Source organism: Notothenia coriiceps, unplaced genomic scaffold (assembly GCF_000735185.1).
Source record: "Notothenia coriiceps isolate Sejong01 unplaced genomic scaffold, NC01 NC01_scaffold00014021, whole genome shotgun sequence".
NCBI lineage: Eukaryota > Metazoa > Chordata > Actinopteri > Perciformes > Nototheniidae > Notothenia > Notothenia coriiceps.
This window is the reverse complement of record NW_011346722.1, coordinates 239,133-258,853: the sequence shown is the minus strand read 5'-3', so window position 1 is coordinate 258,853 and position 19,721 is coordinate 239,133. Positions and strand designations below refer to the sequence as shown.

At 40.0% G+C, this 19,721-nt stretch overlaps 1 protein-coding gene across 3 annotated transcripts in view; it reads left to right on the top strand.

The window, feature by feature from the left end:
• myo3b (myosin IIIB) overlaps window positions 1-17,307 on the top strand; it is a 61,255-nt gene extending 43,948 nt beyond the window's left edge. For all 3 annotated transcript variants that reach the window (XM_010774465.1, XM_010774466.1, XM_010774464.1), the window contains 4 exons: window positions 10,536-10,636; window positions 11,014-11,060; window positions 11,383-11,537; window positions 17,171-17,307. In XM_010774465.1, coding sequence (XP_010772767.1) covers window positions 10,536-10,636; window positions 11,014-11,060; window positions 11,383-11,491 — 257 coding nt within the window. In that variant the 3' untranslated portion in view covers window positions 11,492-11,537; window positions 17,171-17,307. The remainder of the gene's footprint in view (window positions 1-10,535; window positions 10,637-11,013; window positions 11,061-11,382; window positions 11,538-17,170) is intronic.
• The last annotated feature ends 2,414 nt before the right edge of the window (window positions 17,308-19,721 follow it).

Genomic DNA, 19,721 nt, shown 5'->3' with positions numbered 1-19,721 from the left:
GAGTGATTTAAAAAAGCCTAGTCAGCACAGTTTTTTTCTTTCATGTGTGAAACAAAGCAGATTAGAGAGTCAGATGATATTTTCCCGTTTCGGTGCATATTTGACATTAGGCTAGGCGAATATTCTTACTATTTAGCAAAACACCCGCAGTGTTGCATTTTACGCTGGAAAGAGAGCATTCAAGCTTTTTTGTACTCCAGGCGCTCTCAGATGTCTGCAGCAGCACCAACCTTTGATTCTCTGTGTTTTGTCAGAGAACACGTACACAGTGAAGTCGTGTAAGCTGCACACTAGAGACGATGTCACCTCTCGTCACCTGTCTCCCGAAACCTGAATATTAATACAACATGTTTGGAAATGAGTCACAGAGGCATGTGCTGAAAGAAAGCCTTTTGCTAGCAAGCAGCAGATATGATCAGAGTGCTGCTTATGCTCCTCAGCGTGGTAAACAGGATGGTGCTGAGGATCAGTCAGAGCTGACTTTATGGTTTATGAAAGCTGAGCTACTTATGTTAACAGGCTTTTTGAAGATTATAGTTGTGGTAAACATACATGTCAAGAGAGAGACAGTGATAAAGTGGAGCCACAACACAGAGACCAATTACCTCTGAGTCTTGGAAGATAGTTAACCTCGGCGAGGAGGGATGAGAAAAATTAAAAGGGTGCGGAAAATAATTGAAGTTTTTGGATATAGTTATGTTCCCTCAGTGCATAACATGGTACAGTCAATAAGAATTGATTTTGTTCGTAGCCTTGAGCTCTCTCTGGGCTTTAAAGCTGCCGCTGAAGGAGCTCATTGGGAATACGGATGCTGTTTTACCCACACTGAGGTCAAACCCACACTCACCATTACATCTCACTTTCCTCTCCTCCCTCTTTTTAACATCCTCCCCACATGTCCTCCCACAAGGTTCGCAGCCACCAGGTGCTGCCCCGCAACCCACCAACACCTTCAAAGCATCAACAGCAGCATCACTATATCAACATGCATCTGCCAGACAAATGATCCACCCTCTCCATGTTCTCTAGACAAATACGCTCCCACCCTCTCGCTGTCTCCCTGCCTTTTGATTGATCCGTCTGTCTCCACGTATCGCCGCGTCTTAACCAGATGCCTTCAGTTTTAGGCAAATTACAGGCTCGACGTAGCGGCAGCAGAGATTTGGAGGGGATAGGAAAGACTCAACTTAACGGAAGGAGTTGCCTCTGTCTGACGCTACCTACGTAATCCTCTTAATGTCAGTGGGAGTAGTTAACAGGATGTACTTCCAAACTACTCATCATCACAATTCCAACAGAATAATCTCCTCAGACGTAAAAATCTAGGTGGGAAATGATACTCCAAGTTCTCTGTAATTTCGCACTTCACTCATTTGATGTAGTTTAACAAAGTTTTTCCAAACGGAAGACCTTATTAGTTTGCAATCGTGGATAACAAAATGTCGTTTTTATCGGATGAATATACAAGTGATCACACCGATTAGAAGAAAAAAGCCACTCATTTGCATATTTAAGATATCTTTGGCAACCTGGTTTCCTTGTTATTCATATCTCCCTCCTCACTTATTACCTCTTACGCATGCTGCTTGTTATAAATTACACATTTTAAGTCTGTGACAAATGATCGACTTCCACAAACTTCAGAGACTTTTCCTCCTTGCAAACATTTCTTTAGGAGTCAAAGTTCCACATTTGCTGTCAGAGGAAATGATTGATTTCAGTGTGAAAAATTGGTTGTAAGTAACAACATCCTCTGCTTGCATTAGTGAAAACAGATGCAGGCTGTTTTTGTAGCATTATCTGCAGGATCTGACCAGTTTGTCTTGTAATTTAAAACACATGAGTTGCTATTTAAGTATGATTTCCAAAAATCTAAAAGAAAAGAACGGTGATAAATCTCAAGAGCAGTAAAAAGTTCTGGAAATCCTCTTCAACTTCAGATATCTGTTTGCAACTGAGGAATACTATCCGTTAGGGCTGCTCAATTAATCGTATTTTAATCGCGATTGGGATTATGGCTTGCAACGATTACGAAAACAACGTAATCGAAATAAAACGATTATTTTTTAATTATTATTATTACCTTTTTTTTTTTAAAAAAATGTTTATAATTATATATCTTTTTTTTTGTTGAATTATACTTAAAGTTCAGGGTAATCAACTGGTTAAAAACATACTGTTCAAATTGTTTTTCTCCAATAAATGGATGTTTTTTTTTTATATATATTTTTTTGTTTTTGTTGAATTATACTTAAAGTTCAGGGTAATCAACTGTTAAAAACATACTGTTCAAATTGTTTTTCTCCAATAAATGGATGTTTTCTTGTGTCTGAGTGCGTGCGTGTGTGCGTGTGTGTGTGCGTGCGTGCGTGCGTGTGTGCGTGTGTGTGTGTGTGTGTGTGTGTGTGTGAAAAGTCAGTTGTGAGGTAAAAAGAGAGGTCTGGGTTGCGCATGCCTCATTTAGACATCAAAGGCCCCTGCTGATGATTTTTCCTTATAATCCATGCCTTTTGGTAACTCTGTTCCCTCCATCTGAATAAACAAAGCCCTAGTGGTTCTCTGTGGTCCGAGAGAAGTCAGGTGATTCAAGCACGTGATCTCTGAAGTAAATCGATACATCTCTAATTTATTCCACTAAAAATCCCTTTTAGCAGCTCTTTTATGTTGTTGTTGAAGGAGCGTTCTGATTTTCAAGGGATTTCAAAGTGGTATTTAGAGACGTAACTCGAGTCATCTGCTGCTCTTTGAAAATGAAAGAAACACCTATCTCAAAAAGAATTGCAGTCCTTTTTATCTCAAGAAGCAAACGTGTACAATATGTAAGTTTCTCACAGAGAAGAGCAAACTCCGCTTGGCTTTCTTTTGATACGGAGAAATCAATATTGTATGAACCGCGCTGCCTCTGTATTCCCAGCCGACCATTATTCCTCCCCACCCCAAACAGCAGACATTACCCACGATCATTTAGCAAACCCCCAGTGAGAGCCACTGACTGACCTCTTCCCAGCTGCCTCCTCAGGTCCAAGCCGCGCTCTCCTGCCAGAGGCCGGTTTGGCAGCCTGCTGTAACGTATCTGCAGGAGCAGCATTCCTCTGGGGCTGGCCTGGATCAAATGGCAGTGATTTCCCTAACAGAGGCGCAGAGATGGGAGTTTTGACCCATCCTGTGATCTGCTACACGCTCTAATCGCTGCAGGTCATAATGGATAAATGGTGATGCGGTGATGCTCAACCCCCGTGTTTAGTGTTTCGGGCTTCATGTCAGCAGCAGGACACGCAGCAGCTGTTTAGGAAAACATCCAATTGTAAATCTCAAATAATATTACAGCAATGATTCAAATGCATATTTTCTCAAATAAACGTAACTACAGCCCTGTATCATTAAACACACTATGGTTGTACTAACTATAATTACATGAGAAAGTGTCAAAAACAAAGAAAGAAATGCAGTTATATGGTGTTGAACTAAATGCTTATGTCAGCATGCTCACGCTGACAATGATGATATCATTGCTATGCTATACTGTATATGAAAACCATGTTAGCATGCTAACTCTTGCTAATAAAGATCTAAAAACAATGTTCAGCTGATGGGAATATTATTAGCTTTGGGTATTGGCTCATAACACAAAGTACTGACCAAAGTAAATGTTTGAACTGATGATGATAGTCACCACCGTTATTATCTTGACTAAAGTGACAAACAAAAGATCCTTAGAGCGATTCCCCTAGCGTACCTAAAATGATACAGAGATGTTGATTCCTTGAAGAAAAACTTTTATAATCGTGTTAGACTCAGTTAGTTAGAGTTAAGATTGTGGCACTTGAGTTTGAAAAATGCACTTTTTTTTCACAATAAAATATTTGACATACTGAATCATTCATTCAGGCCTACAACCAGGGGCGGACTGGCCATTGGGAATACCGGGAGTTTCCCCGGTGGGCCGGTGCTGTGTGTGGGCTGGAGGGCCAAAAAAAAATTAATAAAAAAATGTTTTGCCTAAATCCTACCGGCCCACATTTGCAAGTTGTCCGGCCACTCCCTTTTTTTTCTTTTCGCTTACCTAAATCCTACCGGCCCACATTAGTAAGTGTTCCGGCCGAGCCCAGCCCAGCCCAGCCCAGCGGGGTGTGGCCCACTGGGCTGGGCTGGGCCGTTTTGATAGGCTACCTTTGTTCTATCTATCAGTTTCAATTTCACACATCAGGCCCGTAGCAGTTGTCACTGCGCAGTGAACGATCAGGAGTGAGTGACTGAGAGACCTAGCTGGCAGTTGCTTACAGATGGATAAGCAAGCTCCAAAGCGTAAACGCGCTTTTGTATAGTTTGTATATACAGTATTGTAGCGAGCCCTGGGTTCAGAGGGAGGGGCTTGCATAGGGGAGGGGGTTGGCAGGGAAACGGGGTTCAGGGGGAGTGGCTGTACGGCTGTACCNTTCAAAGTGCTTTACAAAAAATGAAAGACATTAAGAAAATGGCATTTAAAATCAGTCATTAAAAAGAAAAGCTAATAAAATAAACATTAAAAGAAAAAATACATGGATAAAAGTTACAGTGCAGTCAAGGCCTGGAATTTCGTCATTTTAGGGGCAAGGCCTTTTGAGTTGTCAATTTTTTAAGGGCACAAAGGCCAAAAGCCAGGGCACCAAGGCCATACATTAAAACAATGATTTAACATACGATATGAAATGACTACGATTGTATATGCTTTTACAATACTTTTATATATATTTATTAAGCATTCAATGGACACCAAATTGCAATTAAACAAATTCTTTATTAAAACTACAAAGGATTCTTATAGCACAGACATGTTTGGCTCACTGTGAGACTGTGGTAGTGGGCCTACGTCAAGGTGCGTCCTTATTCTGAGTCACTTGAAGATGGAGATGATGACGAGTCAGGGAGATTTGGACTTTTGATCGCGTTTTGAAAATTGGGCGATATAAACGAGCAGCAAACTTTGAACTTCCGTCTGCGATCGCCGGTGGTCAAATAAGTCTGCACAGAGGTCTTTGACAGCTAACAACACAGCGCTAACTGCCTAGCACTAGATAATAATAAAAAAAGAACACAACTGCAACATAACTTATCCAAGTAGTAACAAAAACACATCAAAATATTATAATTATGCATTACCATACGAGCAAGAAATAGTAATGTTATCCATAAAATTACACTTAAAGCTGGACAAATGAAAAACTTAACGGCAAACAGGATCATCGCAAAACCTTACCTTACCTCAGCCTTTTCTTGAGCGGAGAATCAGCTAGCTAGGTCCTAGACCGTCCTACGCACACGGACGCGTGAGGGGGTGGGCGGAGATAGGTCTAGACTGATCTCATCATAGACCGTCCGAGCGGTGCATTCCAGGCTCAAATCAAGCGCACCGCTGATTTTTTTTTCCTCCTTCAAAATATGCTGGTGTTGAAGCCGTGTCAGGCCATGGCCCTCGTGGCCCTCGTGAAATTCCTGCCCTGATGCCTGTGGTATCAAAGTGTATGTCAATCACTGCAGATGGAACATAGCAAACTGCTATAATCTGGCACAAAGCATCTTATCTCTTTGAGATTTTGGTTCTTTTTGCACATGGTCCCTGACAACTAAACTAATAAAGTCATTGCTGTGTAAAGAGCGTCAGCTAATAGACATGTAATGTTATGTTGGATAATGTACAGCAAGCTGGTCATTCTTTTTTCAATAATGACCCGCCTCGCTGCACCTTATCCCACTTATTATACGGCCACATTTTACACAAACTAACGATTTGGCTCGCAATAATAATTGAAATTATTTGATTGATTCGAAAAATATCCTATTGCTCATGCTACGAAAAAAAGACTCTGTTCCAAGGCAAACCAACAGATGGAACTGTGGCAACAGCAACGTCATTTAAAATGATAAAATGAACGGCAGCACTGATCGAGGTTTACTGTAACTCTTTACAGTTCCTTTTCCAGTAACAAGTCCTTAAACAATGCAGAGCAGCCAATACCGTGTTCCTGTTACTTTTTACTTCCTGTCTGTCTTCTTCTGTTGATTTATTTGACGTCCAACCCTCTGTCTTTTAACCTCTTTCCTTCTGTCCATTGATCTTATTTAGCAATGGTGATGTTATGCTTAGCAGCGGTGTGTTATCGACTATTTATTTATAACCTCTGAAATTGACTAATCAAAATAGAGTATTCAACTTCTCCGTGTAATAAGATACGCTAACTTACTTTCCACACAATTCTAAAGCCAGGCTTGGGGAGTAACGGATTACTTGTAACAGTATTACATATTCAGGATACAGGAAAAGGTAACTGTATTACCCTTTCAGTTACATTAATACATGCATTTCAAATAAAAAAACAATATATTATAGATAGAGGTTCTGCATGAATTTTCTGTTCTTTTAATTTAGACAATTAGTTTTTGTAAATGTATATATTTTTCTATGTACAGTATAGCTGGGCCTCTGATGGGAAACACAGAAATACTGTATTTTCACGAGTTTCATTCATTTATCAAATTAAGACAGCATTTGTAAACTACTATTCTGTAGGAAAAGTCTATAATAAGAGACATTTTTTATACGACATATCTTGGTTTCTTCTTTTCTAGGGTTACATTGTTCTGTTTTCTTACATTACTGAATAGTGTGGTACTTAGATAAGGTTACTGATTACATTTGTTTACATACAGGGGCGGACTGGGGGGAAAAAGTGGCCCGGGGATTAATTGACAGACAGGCCCACTTAATGCGCGGCATGTATCGGCCGACCGGCGACGAAAGTATGTTACTTACTGTAACAAAAAAACCTATGCATTTTATGTTATTTTGGACAATTATTCATATAGTAATCACATTACCTGAGCCCTTGAGTTGCCTAGAGCAAAATAGTTACAGCATATATTTAGTGATTTTAATGTTAACAGATCATTGATGCAATAACATTTGGACCCAATTTGCCTGACTAGATACATGAAATAAAACATCGGCGTAGGAAGCATCCTCAATGTGGGTGAGACAATTTAACAGGGGGTGTGGGCAGGTGGTGGAACTCACCTCCTCTAGGGGGGTCCGGGGGCAAGCTCCCCCGGGAAGATTTTTTTTTAAATGTTGAAGTTAAATGCATCAATCTGGTGCACTTTGAGAGCAAAATTAGGGACTAAATCTATGGCAGTCAGTAGGGGCTTGGACTGTGAGCCGTAGGGTCGCCGGTTCAAGTCCCCGACCAGACCTACATTTGGAGTGTGGACTTCTACTTGGAGAGGTTGAACTGGAGTTGAACAAGGCACTGGACATCCCCCTTCCCCCCTCACTCCCATTGCTCCCCGGGCGCTGTACAATAGCTGCCCACTGCTCCTAGTACTAGACTCCTGGTACTAGGACGGGTTAAAAACATTTCACTCTGTGTGGTGTGTGCTCTGCATGTGTGACCATTAAAGAGGGTTTCATCCCTCCCAATTCTTCTTTTTCTTCTTCAACACCCATATAAAACAGAACTGTAAACAGATTTACTTTTTCTTTCAACATTTATTTGAACAGCAAGTGGAGGCAAAAGTGACTGCACCTAAAACAATAAACCTGCTAGCTAACTACTAGCCTAAACTCAGTAACAGAATGTGGGCAACACGTTCTTCTCCACAGCCGTGCGACCTCTGAGTCAGACGNTAACAGATCATTGATGCAATAACATTTTGACCCAATTTGCCTGACTTGACGGTCTCACCCACATTGAGGATGCTTCCTACGCCCATGTTTTATTCCATGTGTCAAGTCAGGCAAATTGGGTCAAAATGTTATTGCATCAATGATCTGTTAACATTAAAATCACTAAATATATGCTGTAACTATTTTGCTCTAGGCAACTCAAGGGCTCAGGTAATGTGATTACTATATGAATAATGGTCCAAAATAACATAAAATGCATAGGGTTATTTGTTAAGTAACATACTTTCGTCGCCGGCCAGCCGATACATGCCGCGCATTTAGTGGGCGTGTCTGTCAATTAATCCCCGGGCCACTTTTTCCCCCCAGTCCGCCCCTGCCTACAACAGATCTCATTTGTTAGCTACAGCAGAGCGTCTTTGGACTCGTAATGCTTGCAGTGAATTCTGTTAAGAGTCAGAGCATCATTGTGGAGTTCCTATTTTTAAAATAAACAAATCATACGTTTGCTTAAAACATGGAGTCTGCAGTCTATCTAACAACGGGATGAATTTGGAAACTTCATTCAAGGACGTTGTGATTCATTAATTGTGATTGAATGCTTTGATGCAATTTCATGGGAATAACACATTTGCTTATCAAATCCATTTCTTCATCATTAGCACCACAATGTCCTAAATACATATTGTTTAACTCAAATGTAATGTGTGCAAACATTTTTATTTTAGTTGGTTTATTTATTTTCATCACAATGTAGATGAAGCTCTTTAGGTCTCAAAAAGCTAAGAAGCAACTTTGTACAATTTAATATAATATTTAAATTTAAAGAGCTTTTGGTGCAGATAAACCTGTTTTCCTTCCACAGCTATTTTCCTCAGTAAATGAAATATATCCAAATATCCTCTAATACTCAGGGGTGACAGAGATTCACACAGTGGTCGGTTAACACCTCAGAGGCACGGATAGATAAGATTCACGGTAAAAGTTAGCTAATATCTCAGAACTGACAGGAACTTTGCGGGCATTTACAAAGTGTGACTTTAGTAAACCTGCGCTGGTTTGAATAACATCAAGAAAGCCGAGGAAATAGGGAGGGGTGCAGGGGGGAGCTTGCTCTTTGATGTATAGGATTGAGATGTGATGAGGTCTGTTCAAAGTGAGTACAAAGTAGTGTTAAGATGGAAAAAGCAAATGCAGCTTTAGTCAAGGTAGAGAAGCCGAGGTAGCAAGAGATGATGAAGAAATGTCCTGTCTCACCCGAAACGCAAGCAAAGAAGATGAAACGTTATCTGACATTAAATATAGATGCTTCCTTGTAAAGGTGTCTCGGCTCTAAAACACACTTCTGTAACCTATGAATTTTGAAACCCTGGGTGTGCTGAATGGAAGAATGTAACAAGCCCTCATAACAGTTGTGTTTAAATAATGGGGTTATCAAGTAGCTCGTTATCTTTTGTAAGGCGTCAGTAACATTTCTCTTTCTGTGGAGCGATGAATAATTAATTATTCAGTACACTGTTTTGAACAATCAAGGAAAACAACGCTATGCTGCCAAAGATATGGTTATTTGCGGCAAGAGAAGTAGCAGCAGAGAGTAGAGAAGACAACATTCAATGGGTGGGAATCAAATGACTTCTTACTATGTTTAACAGATTAGCCACAGCTCACATTAGTGTCATTGGTTACGGTAGGAAGTAGCAGGCTGAACATCTTCCAGACTACCGCACATCTGCTGAGTCAGTGTGGAGTTGTTGAGGTCCTTGTGAATGGTGGGTTGGTGGAAATGTAATGTCTATATGCCAGCTTATAGTTTACTTCAAATAGTCCATTCATCCACATCATATTGAATTCTGTACATTACATTGTATCGGGGAGACAGGAAACATTTCCTATGCAGATATCCTAAAAACGTTCCTCTATTATCTGCTATGATAAAAACAAAACACTCTTTTGATTTAGGTGAATGTTGCCTTAAAGGAAGAGTTTAACATTTTGGGGAAAATGCACATTCACTTTCTTAGATGAGAAGATTTATACAACTCTAATTTCTGTACAAATGGCCTTTAATGATGTCAAAGCGGCTTTCTTTTTTTAAATTATTTTTCATGTTTGACCAGCACCTGGTGCATTTTACACCTTTGCAGTGGTTACATTTTTCTCATGAAGTCCTTTAACATCTTGGATAATTTAGTTGTAATTCATTAAAAGCTGCTATTCGACCCTGATCTTGTTTAACCTCTCACCACAGCCCTAACTACCTCTTCATTTATAATGTTAATCAAAGCTAAACATCATTTTTTGATATCTTTCGACTCAAATACAATCAGTAATATTATCAGTGCTTCTTCAGGGACTGTTAGCAAATGTTTGTAACCACTTTCAAGAGGGTCACAGCTGTTTATGTATGTATTATAACAGGCACTTAAATAGTTTTAACTTGTTTCTAAAAGAGTAAGTTCTACTGATGTGTACGTTTTTGTGTTGTTGTCCACGGAAATTGAAAGATCTGAAAAGTAACACTACACTCCACCCTCACATCTGCCTCCTTCTGCATTTGAGCTATTTCACAAATGAAACCCTTTTCGGCTGTGCACCTGTGAGGAGAGATATCATTAGATATGGATATCTGTGTGGATTTATGTAATTATAATCTCTTATTGAGTCAGCTCATCGATGAAATTACATAATCTTAAACCTGAACCAATGTACATTTAGAATATTCCTCTGCCACTTTGTCACACGAGGGTGCAGATTTAAAAAAGTGGAGGGCAGAGTCTGTTTACTGCTGCTGTCATCACCGGCAGTATCATGTATCATGTCGGTGCTTGTTGTTGTTTTGCTTGGTTGGATCCCTGCCCTCATTTTTCCTCTGTTGCAGGTCCAGTGATGAAGCTGCAGCAGAGAACTCCTCGCCGGCGGGGCCAGCAGCCCAAGCTGCTCAACAGCCCCGAAGACAGCCTGTACTACAACCAGCTAAATGTGAGTTCAAAGTGCCGATAAAGGCCTTTGTCTGACTTTGGTTCCACATGATAATACAATTAAACCTACCTGTGCCAGACCCTGGAGCCCCACCCCCACGCTTCTCTGCCTCTTGTCTTGAACATGTGCTTATGCTCTTTATCTGTTGCTTTCATGTCAGGATGTCTGCCTTCACGGTGAATAATTGATGTGGTTTATCAAAGCTGAGCAAGATGCATGCTTCATCAGACTCACTTGAGCCCTTTGATCAGAAAAAATTATGCTGTGACTTCTGATATTATCAGCATCTGCTCGCATTCAACACAAAATCACTTTGAATTAAAAATTAATGACTCTCTGCTCATCTTTTGACTGTGTGCTCTTGGCCCTTTCCTCAGAGAACTCTGGATTACCAGGGGAGCAAGAGGAAGCCGAGAAAACTTGGGTAAATAACTGCTTTCCTACTTACAGCAACTCCAAACAGAGCAGGCCCTTTGTGGAATAGGAGAATCCAGAAATGGAGTTGTTTTCTTATCATGTAAATGGAGAGCCCAAAATAACAGGCTTTTTTTGAGCAGTTGCTCTGCGTCATTAGAGAGGGTTACATATTAAGGCTTTGTCAGCGTGCTCATTTGAATTGTTGAAGGTCTGACTTGTATTTGCACAATAAATGACATCCTCCTCATTGCTGATTCTGCAAATATTGTTTTTATTCTAAATGTCTAGATTTTCACATCCTACCTCTCACCGCTTTCTCACCTTCACAGTCAAATCAAAGTTCTGGATGGAGAAGATGAGTACTACAAATTACTGTCAACTGTGGAGTCAATCCCTGAGGAAGAGTACGCGACCGCCCCCCCCTCCCACTCTTTCTAGTGGGCCCCTCGTCAGTCAGAGCTGAGCCTTACAACCATGTCAACCGGTAAGACTGACGCAGACATGTAGACAGACACTCCAAAGAACATGCTCAGTGTTAGATGTGGAGCAAGTAGCTGCAGTCCAGAGACCGGCTCCAGCGATACCCTCAGCTGTTCATCTGAAGCGGTTTGAAAGTATTTACAGGAACTACTTACTCATCAGTGAATGTATTACTACGGTTTCAATAAGCATTATGCCAAATGCTGCTGCTTTAATGCTTGAATATAGAAACATGGGTGTTACATTTTTCCAGGTGGGGCTTCAAACGTCTACTTTTTTCCTCGTTCTCTGCTTGACTTGCTGCTATTGTGCGTCTCAGTATTGCAAACATTTCCTATATTATAATGTTTTTGGGGGTCTTTAAACCTGCACTTAAGAAGAAATAAACATTCAGCTTACAAACTGCTGCAAAACTGTACAGATGTTTTGTCAATAAATTAATTAATGACAATACATGTAGCTCAAAAGGTGCAGCATCATGTGGGGCGCTGGGGAGAGGAGGTTTTATTAATGGAAAAAACATTTTGCAAAGTCACAACAAAACAAATAAACGCTGAGCACCCATTTGCAGTTTTAGTGTCAGATGGTAAAGCTCTATGCTAAGGGCTGAAAGAAACGATTACTCTTATTATCCATGTTTCCACTAATTATTTATTGATTGATTCTTCAGTCTATGAAACGCAGACAAATGCCTGAGACAAGATAAATAGTTAATTTTGAAAGTTTGTACCTTACATTGATTGTCGTTTGGCTAATCTATCTGGGTTTTAGCCCTGCTCCACATTGACTCTAAGGAGCCTCTCATCTTGCAAGGCAGCATGTTCCTTTTTAAACTCTGTGGTGTTAACCTGACTCGGTAAAATCTACCTATTTCTTAGCATTATGTCGATTGTCTAAGACAGATCCGGAGACAAATCCTTCTGAAAGCTCCAACTCTCCGTGCGAATTCTCCCAGAGCGAGCGGCTGTAGTTCGAGAGGCTTTGTGCTGTCTGAGAGCTGGAATCACCGCGTTCAGCCTCACAGACCAGAGCTAGACCTCACTTTGAATTTCACCCTAAATACAGGAATGTTCTTTTAAGATGTGAAGTGTCGGAAATACAGGGCTGGCGAGTTGATTTGTAGAGGGGTTTTTTTTTCTTTTCAATTTGCATATCATTTACTGCATCTCCCTTTGTTGACACCCGAGGGCCCGAGAGGAGATTTTGATCTTAATAGGAAGAGTATGGTGGTATGACTGAGGATCTCATCCTCCTTACACTCAGTGGGGAAAACATTATAGCTCTGCCTAGATAACGAGGCAGAGATAGCGGCTTCTCTTAGGTTCAGGTTCACTCGAATCCCGGTGGGTTTTAAGAGACCCAAAATGTTAGAATCTCACTTTTAAGAACTGTGGGGGTCCGACTCTGGTTGAGATTGACTCCTCACATACACACAACTTGTAAAACTATTCTTTTTTAAAGCATTTATTCACATTACTTTTTAAGATAACATATTTTGTACAGTTATTGTTGCTTTAACCTGTCATTTTCCTACTAAACACTCTGTATAGTGGTTGTCTGGTAAATTGGAAATGTTTTGAATGTTACACATCTTCTTGGAGAAATGCACTCCCTATGCAGAGGTGGAAAAAGTATTCATACACTTTACTTAAAAAGTAGACATTGAAACGTTTAAAATACTCCATGTACACGAGTACTAGCAGAAAGCAGAGTTGTTTCAGTTGAGTAAAAGTAGACATAATCTCCCTCTACATTTTTGTGCACAGCAGTATTAATTAGCATAACATTAAAATGCTTTACCAAAAGTCCTACAAATTGTTCTTGAGCACAGTGTTGGAGTAAATGCACTTACTAACATGCCACTACTGCATCCACAAGACAATGCAAAGGGACTTACAATAGCAGCCCTATAGCTATCTAAAATGAGTGTTCATGTTTTTATGTTATTTTGTTCTTGTCAATGAATCCCATTATCAAATCAGCTCACATAATAAAATAATGAATGTATTGTGATATAAAAACACCAGAAGAAGGATCATAAAGTTATACCCCAGTCTACTGTGTTATAATGTGGAGTCACAGTCACTTCAGAAGCATTTCACCTCCGGTCCTAGCCACAGATCCTGCCATAATTAAAATCCTCGTTGTGCATCACTCCCTTGCTGGGATAGTTGGTTCCTCTGAAGACAGTCTGAAATAGGTCACCCCAGCACCCTGTAGTGCGTCTTAAAAGTACACTGAATCAATTAAGTGTGATCATGCTCCCTTGATTATTTTGGCCCTGTTTTACCACGGAGAGGAATTTCAAATAGGCTCTCTAGTTTGAATAACAAGGTTGGACTGTGGTGACAAATGGTTTCAGAGTGGGTGTTTCTTCCCCTGCTTCTTTTCTCTGCCAAATTAACTCCCTGGCTGATTGCCTGCTTTAGCATATGAGAGAAGGTGAGCGGAGGTGTGCACGTAATTATCTGGGTTAACTGATTATGTGTTGAAAAAAGGCAAATGTTATGAAACAACAGTGAACCGGAGCTTCTGTGTGCTGGCTGACGGTCTGCGGGACGCTGAGGACAGAGCGATGTCAGCTCGGTGTCGGAGCCTGACACCTGTGTTTTCTTTAATACGTCTGCGTGAATCCAGCTCCCTCTTGTTTTTCCTCATTAAATCTATCAACATCTGGTGTGCGAGGGAGAGCTCCTTTAATGTGGCTAACGTTCCTGCTGCTGTTATTCTTGCCATTTGCTTCATTAAAGCTACATGCAAGGCAGCCCCAAAACACTGTTATCCAAAGTTTTAAAACCACCTTTATGAAAATCGGCCGAGCCGCAGTCTTAACAAATGATGAAAAGCTTTTATTTTTCTAAAGAAGCATACTTACCTTTTCACCTAATAGTGATGTCTCACTTCAAAGAGAGAACGCGATTAGGCCAACATTGTTCTGTTTCTATATCCTTTGAGTTCAAAGGGAGAGTTTGAATACCGGTATTTTATGTGCAGCTTTTTTAATACTGTTTTAATGCAGTTTACGTGCTTTTGATATCCAGATGCATCATATTTTCAGCAAAGTAAAATATATATCACACTCCATTAGGATGCATACTACAGCTCTTTAAAGGGTGAATGCCAAGTCCTCTTTTTAATAGTTTCTGTTCCCACTAACTTCAAGGACAGGGGACGAACAGACTCTTAGAATAGCTACAAACTTTGCATTGTGATGCTGTTCGGTGGCTAATGATTGGTGCCCAAAGAAAGTGACATACATGAGCGGCAACCAGATGTCAGATGTGTGTTGAGGGCTCTGAGCAAGAGAACATTCCCTAAAGACGGCATTAATAAAGAAACTGGTTTAGCCGGGTAGAGACAGAGAGAGTAAGAGGCATGGAGGAAGAAGGAGATAAAAGAGTCTGTTGAGTACATACATCAAAGGTCTCTTAATGACAAGGGATGCCATTAGGGTTACAGTGGCTTTTGTTTCAGCTTCCTCACACCTGCAGTTTTTTAAGGGCACTCTATGCGCTGTTTTGTTGTTAACATTTGCATGAATATAAAACTTATGCATGAGGAGATAAGAGTTTGTTCCTGTCTGCTAATCTTGGTGGTGACCAAATGTTTCAGTCAGACTTAGAGCTTCCTTTCCATTTGCAAAAACAGAAATGCAACCATTTTGTTGCTTCCTTGTGTAAAAGCTATAGGAAGAACAGGGTTACCCAGAACAATAAAAACACAGTGTGGCAAAGCTGTTATCCTGTATGGCATTTAGGGACTTCAAGTTGTTTTGGTTCCTCCGGGGTTGGAATGGGATGTTGACAAATCAGAGCGTGAAATTATGATTAGCCTCTCAGTTTTTAGACGGAGCGGGGCACTCGCAGACTTGGCATGGCCAAAGGTGTAACCTGTTTGTTTTGCCCCGATGCTGCTTTCCCAGATGGTGGGACCAGCTGCCGTTGAACACACGCTGGACGGGTAACAGTGTGAGAATTATCACGGCCTTGTTTCAGTTTGGGATGCATTACTGAAACTTGTCTTTTTGCCACTGCCAAGAGGAGCAGGGAGGTGTCACCTGGTGCTCTAACAAACTGCCTTTTGACTGAGGTCAGAATAAAAAAGAGTGAGGTTCAGCTGTGATATTATATGTGTAGTTATATGGAGACTTCCCCACACAGTATTTATAACATACCTCTTAAGGTCACCTGCTCAAATAGGGCACAAATGTTCCTTTTTATTTAGCCCAAACTATATTTGAGTTGATATTTTAAGCTAACTGGGTGGTTTGACATAGGCAAGGCAATACAATACTGTATTTAACATGTTTTATCTTTGTTAAGATAAAGGTTAATATTTCTCTATAATGTTTTTTCACTCTGTTTTAAAGTTTCCTCAAAAACTTTGTTTAATTAATGTACTCAAATTGCCTTATTAATATAAAATATTGCGCTTACTAGAACATGGAATCTCATTGTAATGTTTTAAGATCAGAACAAATGGATGTAAATTCAATAATAGATATCACATCATATAGTATGATTACAGATTCCTGGGCTGCAGGCTGTAACGTACATCACGGTGGAGGAAGAGTCTCCCTCTTTAGGCTGGATTAAGGCATCCAGGGTGGGCTGAGGGAAGGTAAAATGACCTGTCCCGCCTTACGTGACCCCAGGCCAATCCTGCACATTGCCAAGGCTTTGCTCTTTGCTCTTGAATATGCAGTGATCTCCAGCTTCATAGGCTCAGAGGAGGCAGAGAGGAAGAGAAAAAAAGCAGTTGTATCGCATTGCAGGGAAAATTAGTGAGACCAAAGTTGGAGTTTCTGTGCGTTGGGGGCTGCGAACAATGGCAGCTTTCTGTCAGACAGCAACTTCAAAAGGTCTGCTGAGTGACTGCTCTGAGTTATACATTGTTGCAGATCACTGAGGAAATTCACAGATGTTTTCTCATACGAGACACCATTATAGCGGCTCAAGTACCCGGTAGCCTCGAGCATTTCTCCTTCTCCCCTCGCTCTCTCCCACACACTCAAACTCACTCTCACTTTCACACATGCACCCTCGCCACCCCCACCCACATCCTCTCTGAAATCTCTCGTATGAGACAGATGTTGAACCTGTTTTTTTTCTCCATCTGTCCGGAGAACAGGGAAAGCTAAAAAGGGTTCCTGTTGTGGCGTTGCCCCCTGACTCTGTCAATCCACACTGTCAGCTCGCTCAAAGTTTTCAAAATGTCAAGATCACATTCAGCTCCACTTTCTGAGATCCATTTGGGGTCAATACAATAAATAGTATATTTTAATTAAAGTTATAACAATAAAAACTCAAGCTAAGTGAAAGATATGTGTTTCTCTTAGTATCCTAAGATACTGTTATGTTTGGCTGTGAAAAAATATATATATATTATGAAGGGCAGAGCATCTATTTCTATTTATTTTTTATTTTTTTTAGAAAGGGGTTTGTCATATAAGATTTGTTTCTTCTCCCTGCTCCTTTTCGCTCAATGGTGTGTTTGTAGAGACATGTTTTGTTGGCAATTATTGTACATTGGGTTTTGCGTGCCATGAGCGGGACAAATAAAAATGAAAAATGAAAACAATGTAGAGTGTGCTGCATAACCGTGATTGTCACTGCACTTTTTCTCTCTTTTCTGCAGATTGCCTTCTTCGACTTTGAACTGGACCTGAACCAAAACAAAATCAGCAACATGCTAATATATCTATTGTACATTTATATTTATACCTAGTAAACTGACATTTTATATGGGTAAAATAAATATGTTTGAACTACTGACTTTTGACTACTGTTGTTTTTTTCTCCTTCACCTGTTGAATTATTAATTCATTTAGTTTTAAAAGGCAGGGAATTGAGTTTTCTGAGCTTGTTTCAGTTCAGTTTACTGTATCCACTGCAGGACTGAATCTTCTTTTTAGATATTCTGTTCATCTGTGATTACAGTTTTGAACATTTCCTACACATGCTTTGAAGAACCATATGAAATACACACATGGTTGAAGCTGGATCCATGTTCAAACCTTTGAGTCTACATGTAGAAAAATATTGGAATGGGGTTCCTCCAAGTTAATTTTCCCATCAAATGTTGCAGGATTTTTTTCCTTAAACCAAACCACGGCTGAGGTGACCCTGTAAAACTTGAGGCATAGCCATCAGACGGTAGTGGTTTGGAGTAAGTAAATTACCTCAGGGGCTGGACATTGTGTCGAGCACACAGTTATGAATTTCTTACAAAATATATCAAAGTCCTGCTCAGCCAAATCCATCTCTCAGCTGGGGTCCCATTGAGATGCATTAAAATGTAAGAACTTGCATTTAGGGCTGAACCGAGTATCTCAAAGGAAGATATCAATAATTTGGTAATTCTGAAGGTTCACAAAATTCTTGCACTTGTCAAACATGTTCTGAAATGTGCCTTTGCATAGCATGACAGCTTACATGTAAGGCTGATTTAAGTGGAAATACACCCTAAATCAGAATTCATATCTGCTTCTTTAATGTCCTCAAAGCAGCGCTGCTGTTCAGGATCATAGAGGAATGTTACTTCTGTTTTAGGGTGGATTTTCCCTTTACTTTAACAGTTGTCTAGTTTGACATAAGAGAGCAGATTACAACATTTGACATTTATCTGACATTTAAACCTGGCAGCAAACACTAACTGACAGGACTTTTCTGCACAAATACAAACTTCCCAGTAGACTGTGAAAATGTTTACTGAAGTGACATCTTAACTTTTCAGCAATTTGGTTGATTCAGCTGGTAGTCTGCTTTTCACCTGTTTGGTGAAAATCCAGAAAGGACAGCTTTCTAATTAGATAAAATGTTATATTTTGCAACGTTTTGTATGTTGCCAAATTTCACCTGTTAAGCTTTGCAACCTTACAAGATGCAGTCACCAAGCTTTTCTAACCCAATTGAAGGCCAAGTTTGAAGATGGCTGTGGTCCCCCCCAACTTTACGACCCTGACCCAATTTAGCATCACGCCTTGTCTGATTGTCTTTTGTGTCAATTTATTTTGATTCCAAATCCTTAAAAACTCAAATGCAAAAAGTGAATACATGTAAACCAACAGTAGAATTTGTCGTACCAACAGTACCATTATTAAAATGCTTATGGGTTTCTCACTTTCTGCTAAAGATGGATCAACAAAAGTATGCACAACTTGGCAAATTGTTTATCATAATTGCTTATAACTTATTTATAAAGCCTTGATAAAGCGATTAGTTGTAAACCGTGTTATAGGGTGCCTTGTTAAAAGTGGTACCTATTTCTTGATCCTGCAAAAAAAGAACATTCACACATTAGGAGGATCAGGTTGCAACCATTTCTAGCACTGTCTCTGTAAGGTGATTTTACAGGTGTATAAAAGCACTCACACTCTCTTGTAAACGGTAGATTCAATACAACGCAGCTCAGAATTCAAAGTAGTGTTTTCTGCAGACTTTTGATATGCTCCACACAACACACTTCATCACCCAATGCTGCAATAACTTCATGTAAACAAGAAGTTCTGCACTTTTTTAATCAGTCAGACAGTGTGAGTACACCACTCCTGTAGCCAGAGTTGTAGTTTAACATGGCTCCAGTGCAGCCCAGCAGGACTCCCCCTCTCCCTCATGACTGTGTGTAAAGCCGTGGGAGAGGACTGGGAACATTAATCCCTTCAAAGGAACAGATCTAATTCAAAATCTGCCGCTCCAAACTAGTTGAGAGGACAGTGATTGTTTCTTCAGGGAAGCCAGATAAAGATCAGAGAATGATATAGAAAACTACAACTTCCATTTCGACTTCTCTGCCACAAAACTTTGAATATTATCTCAAGAAAACCGCATACTTTTATGAAATATTCTGAAACAAAAACAGGATGGAATATGATATTTTATGCCAGTAGCCTTTGTGCCAAGTTTTCTTAAATATCCTTTGTTTAATTTGGATGCTTGAGTGGACGAGATCCTGTGCTGAACTTCCTCCCCAGACCCAAAATAATTGAGACATCACCATTTCAAGAGCTGCTTTTGTCACCTGATTTAAAACAGAGGTTTCCCTTTTGTGTCATGTTAAGTAACATGTTATAATTTGAATTAGCTGTGGGATTTTACCCTAAGGCTCTAAGCTTACATTTCGATGCTGAACAAAGAGAAAAATTCTAAATTAGAAATAAGGTCCTGATAAAACAAATGATTGAAATGAG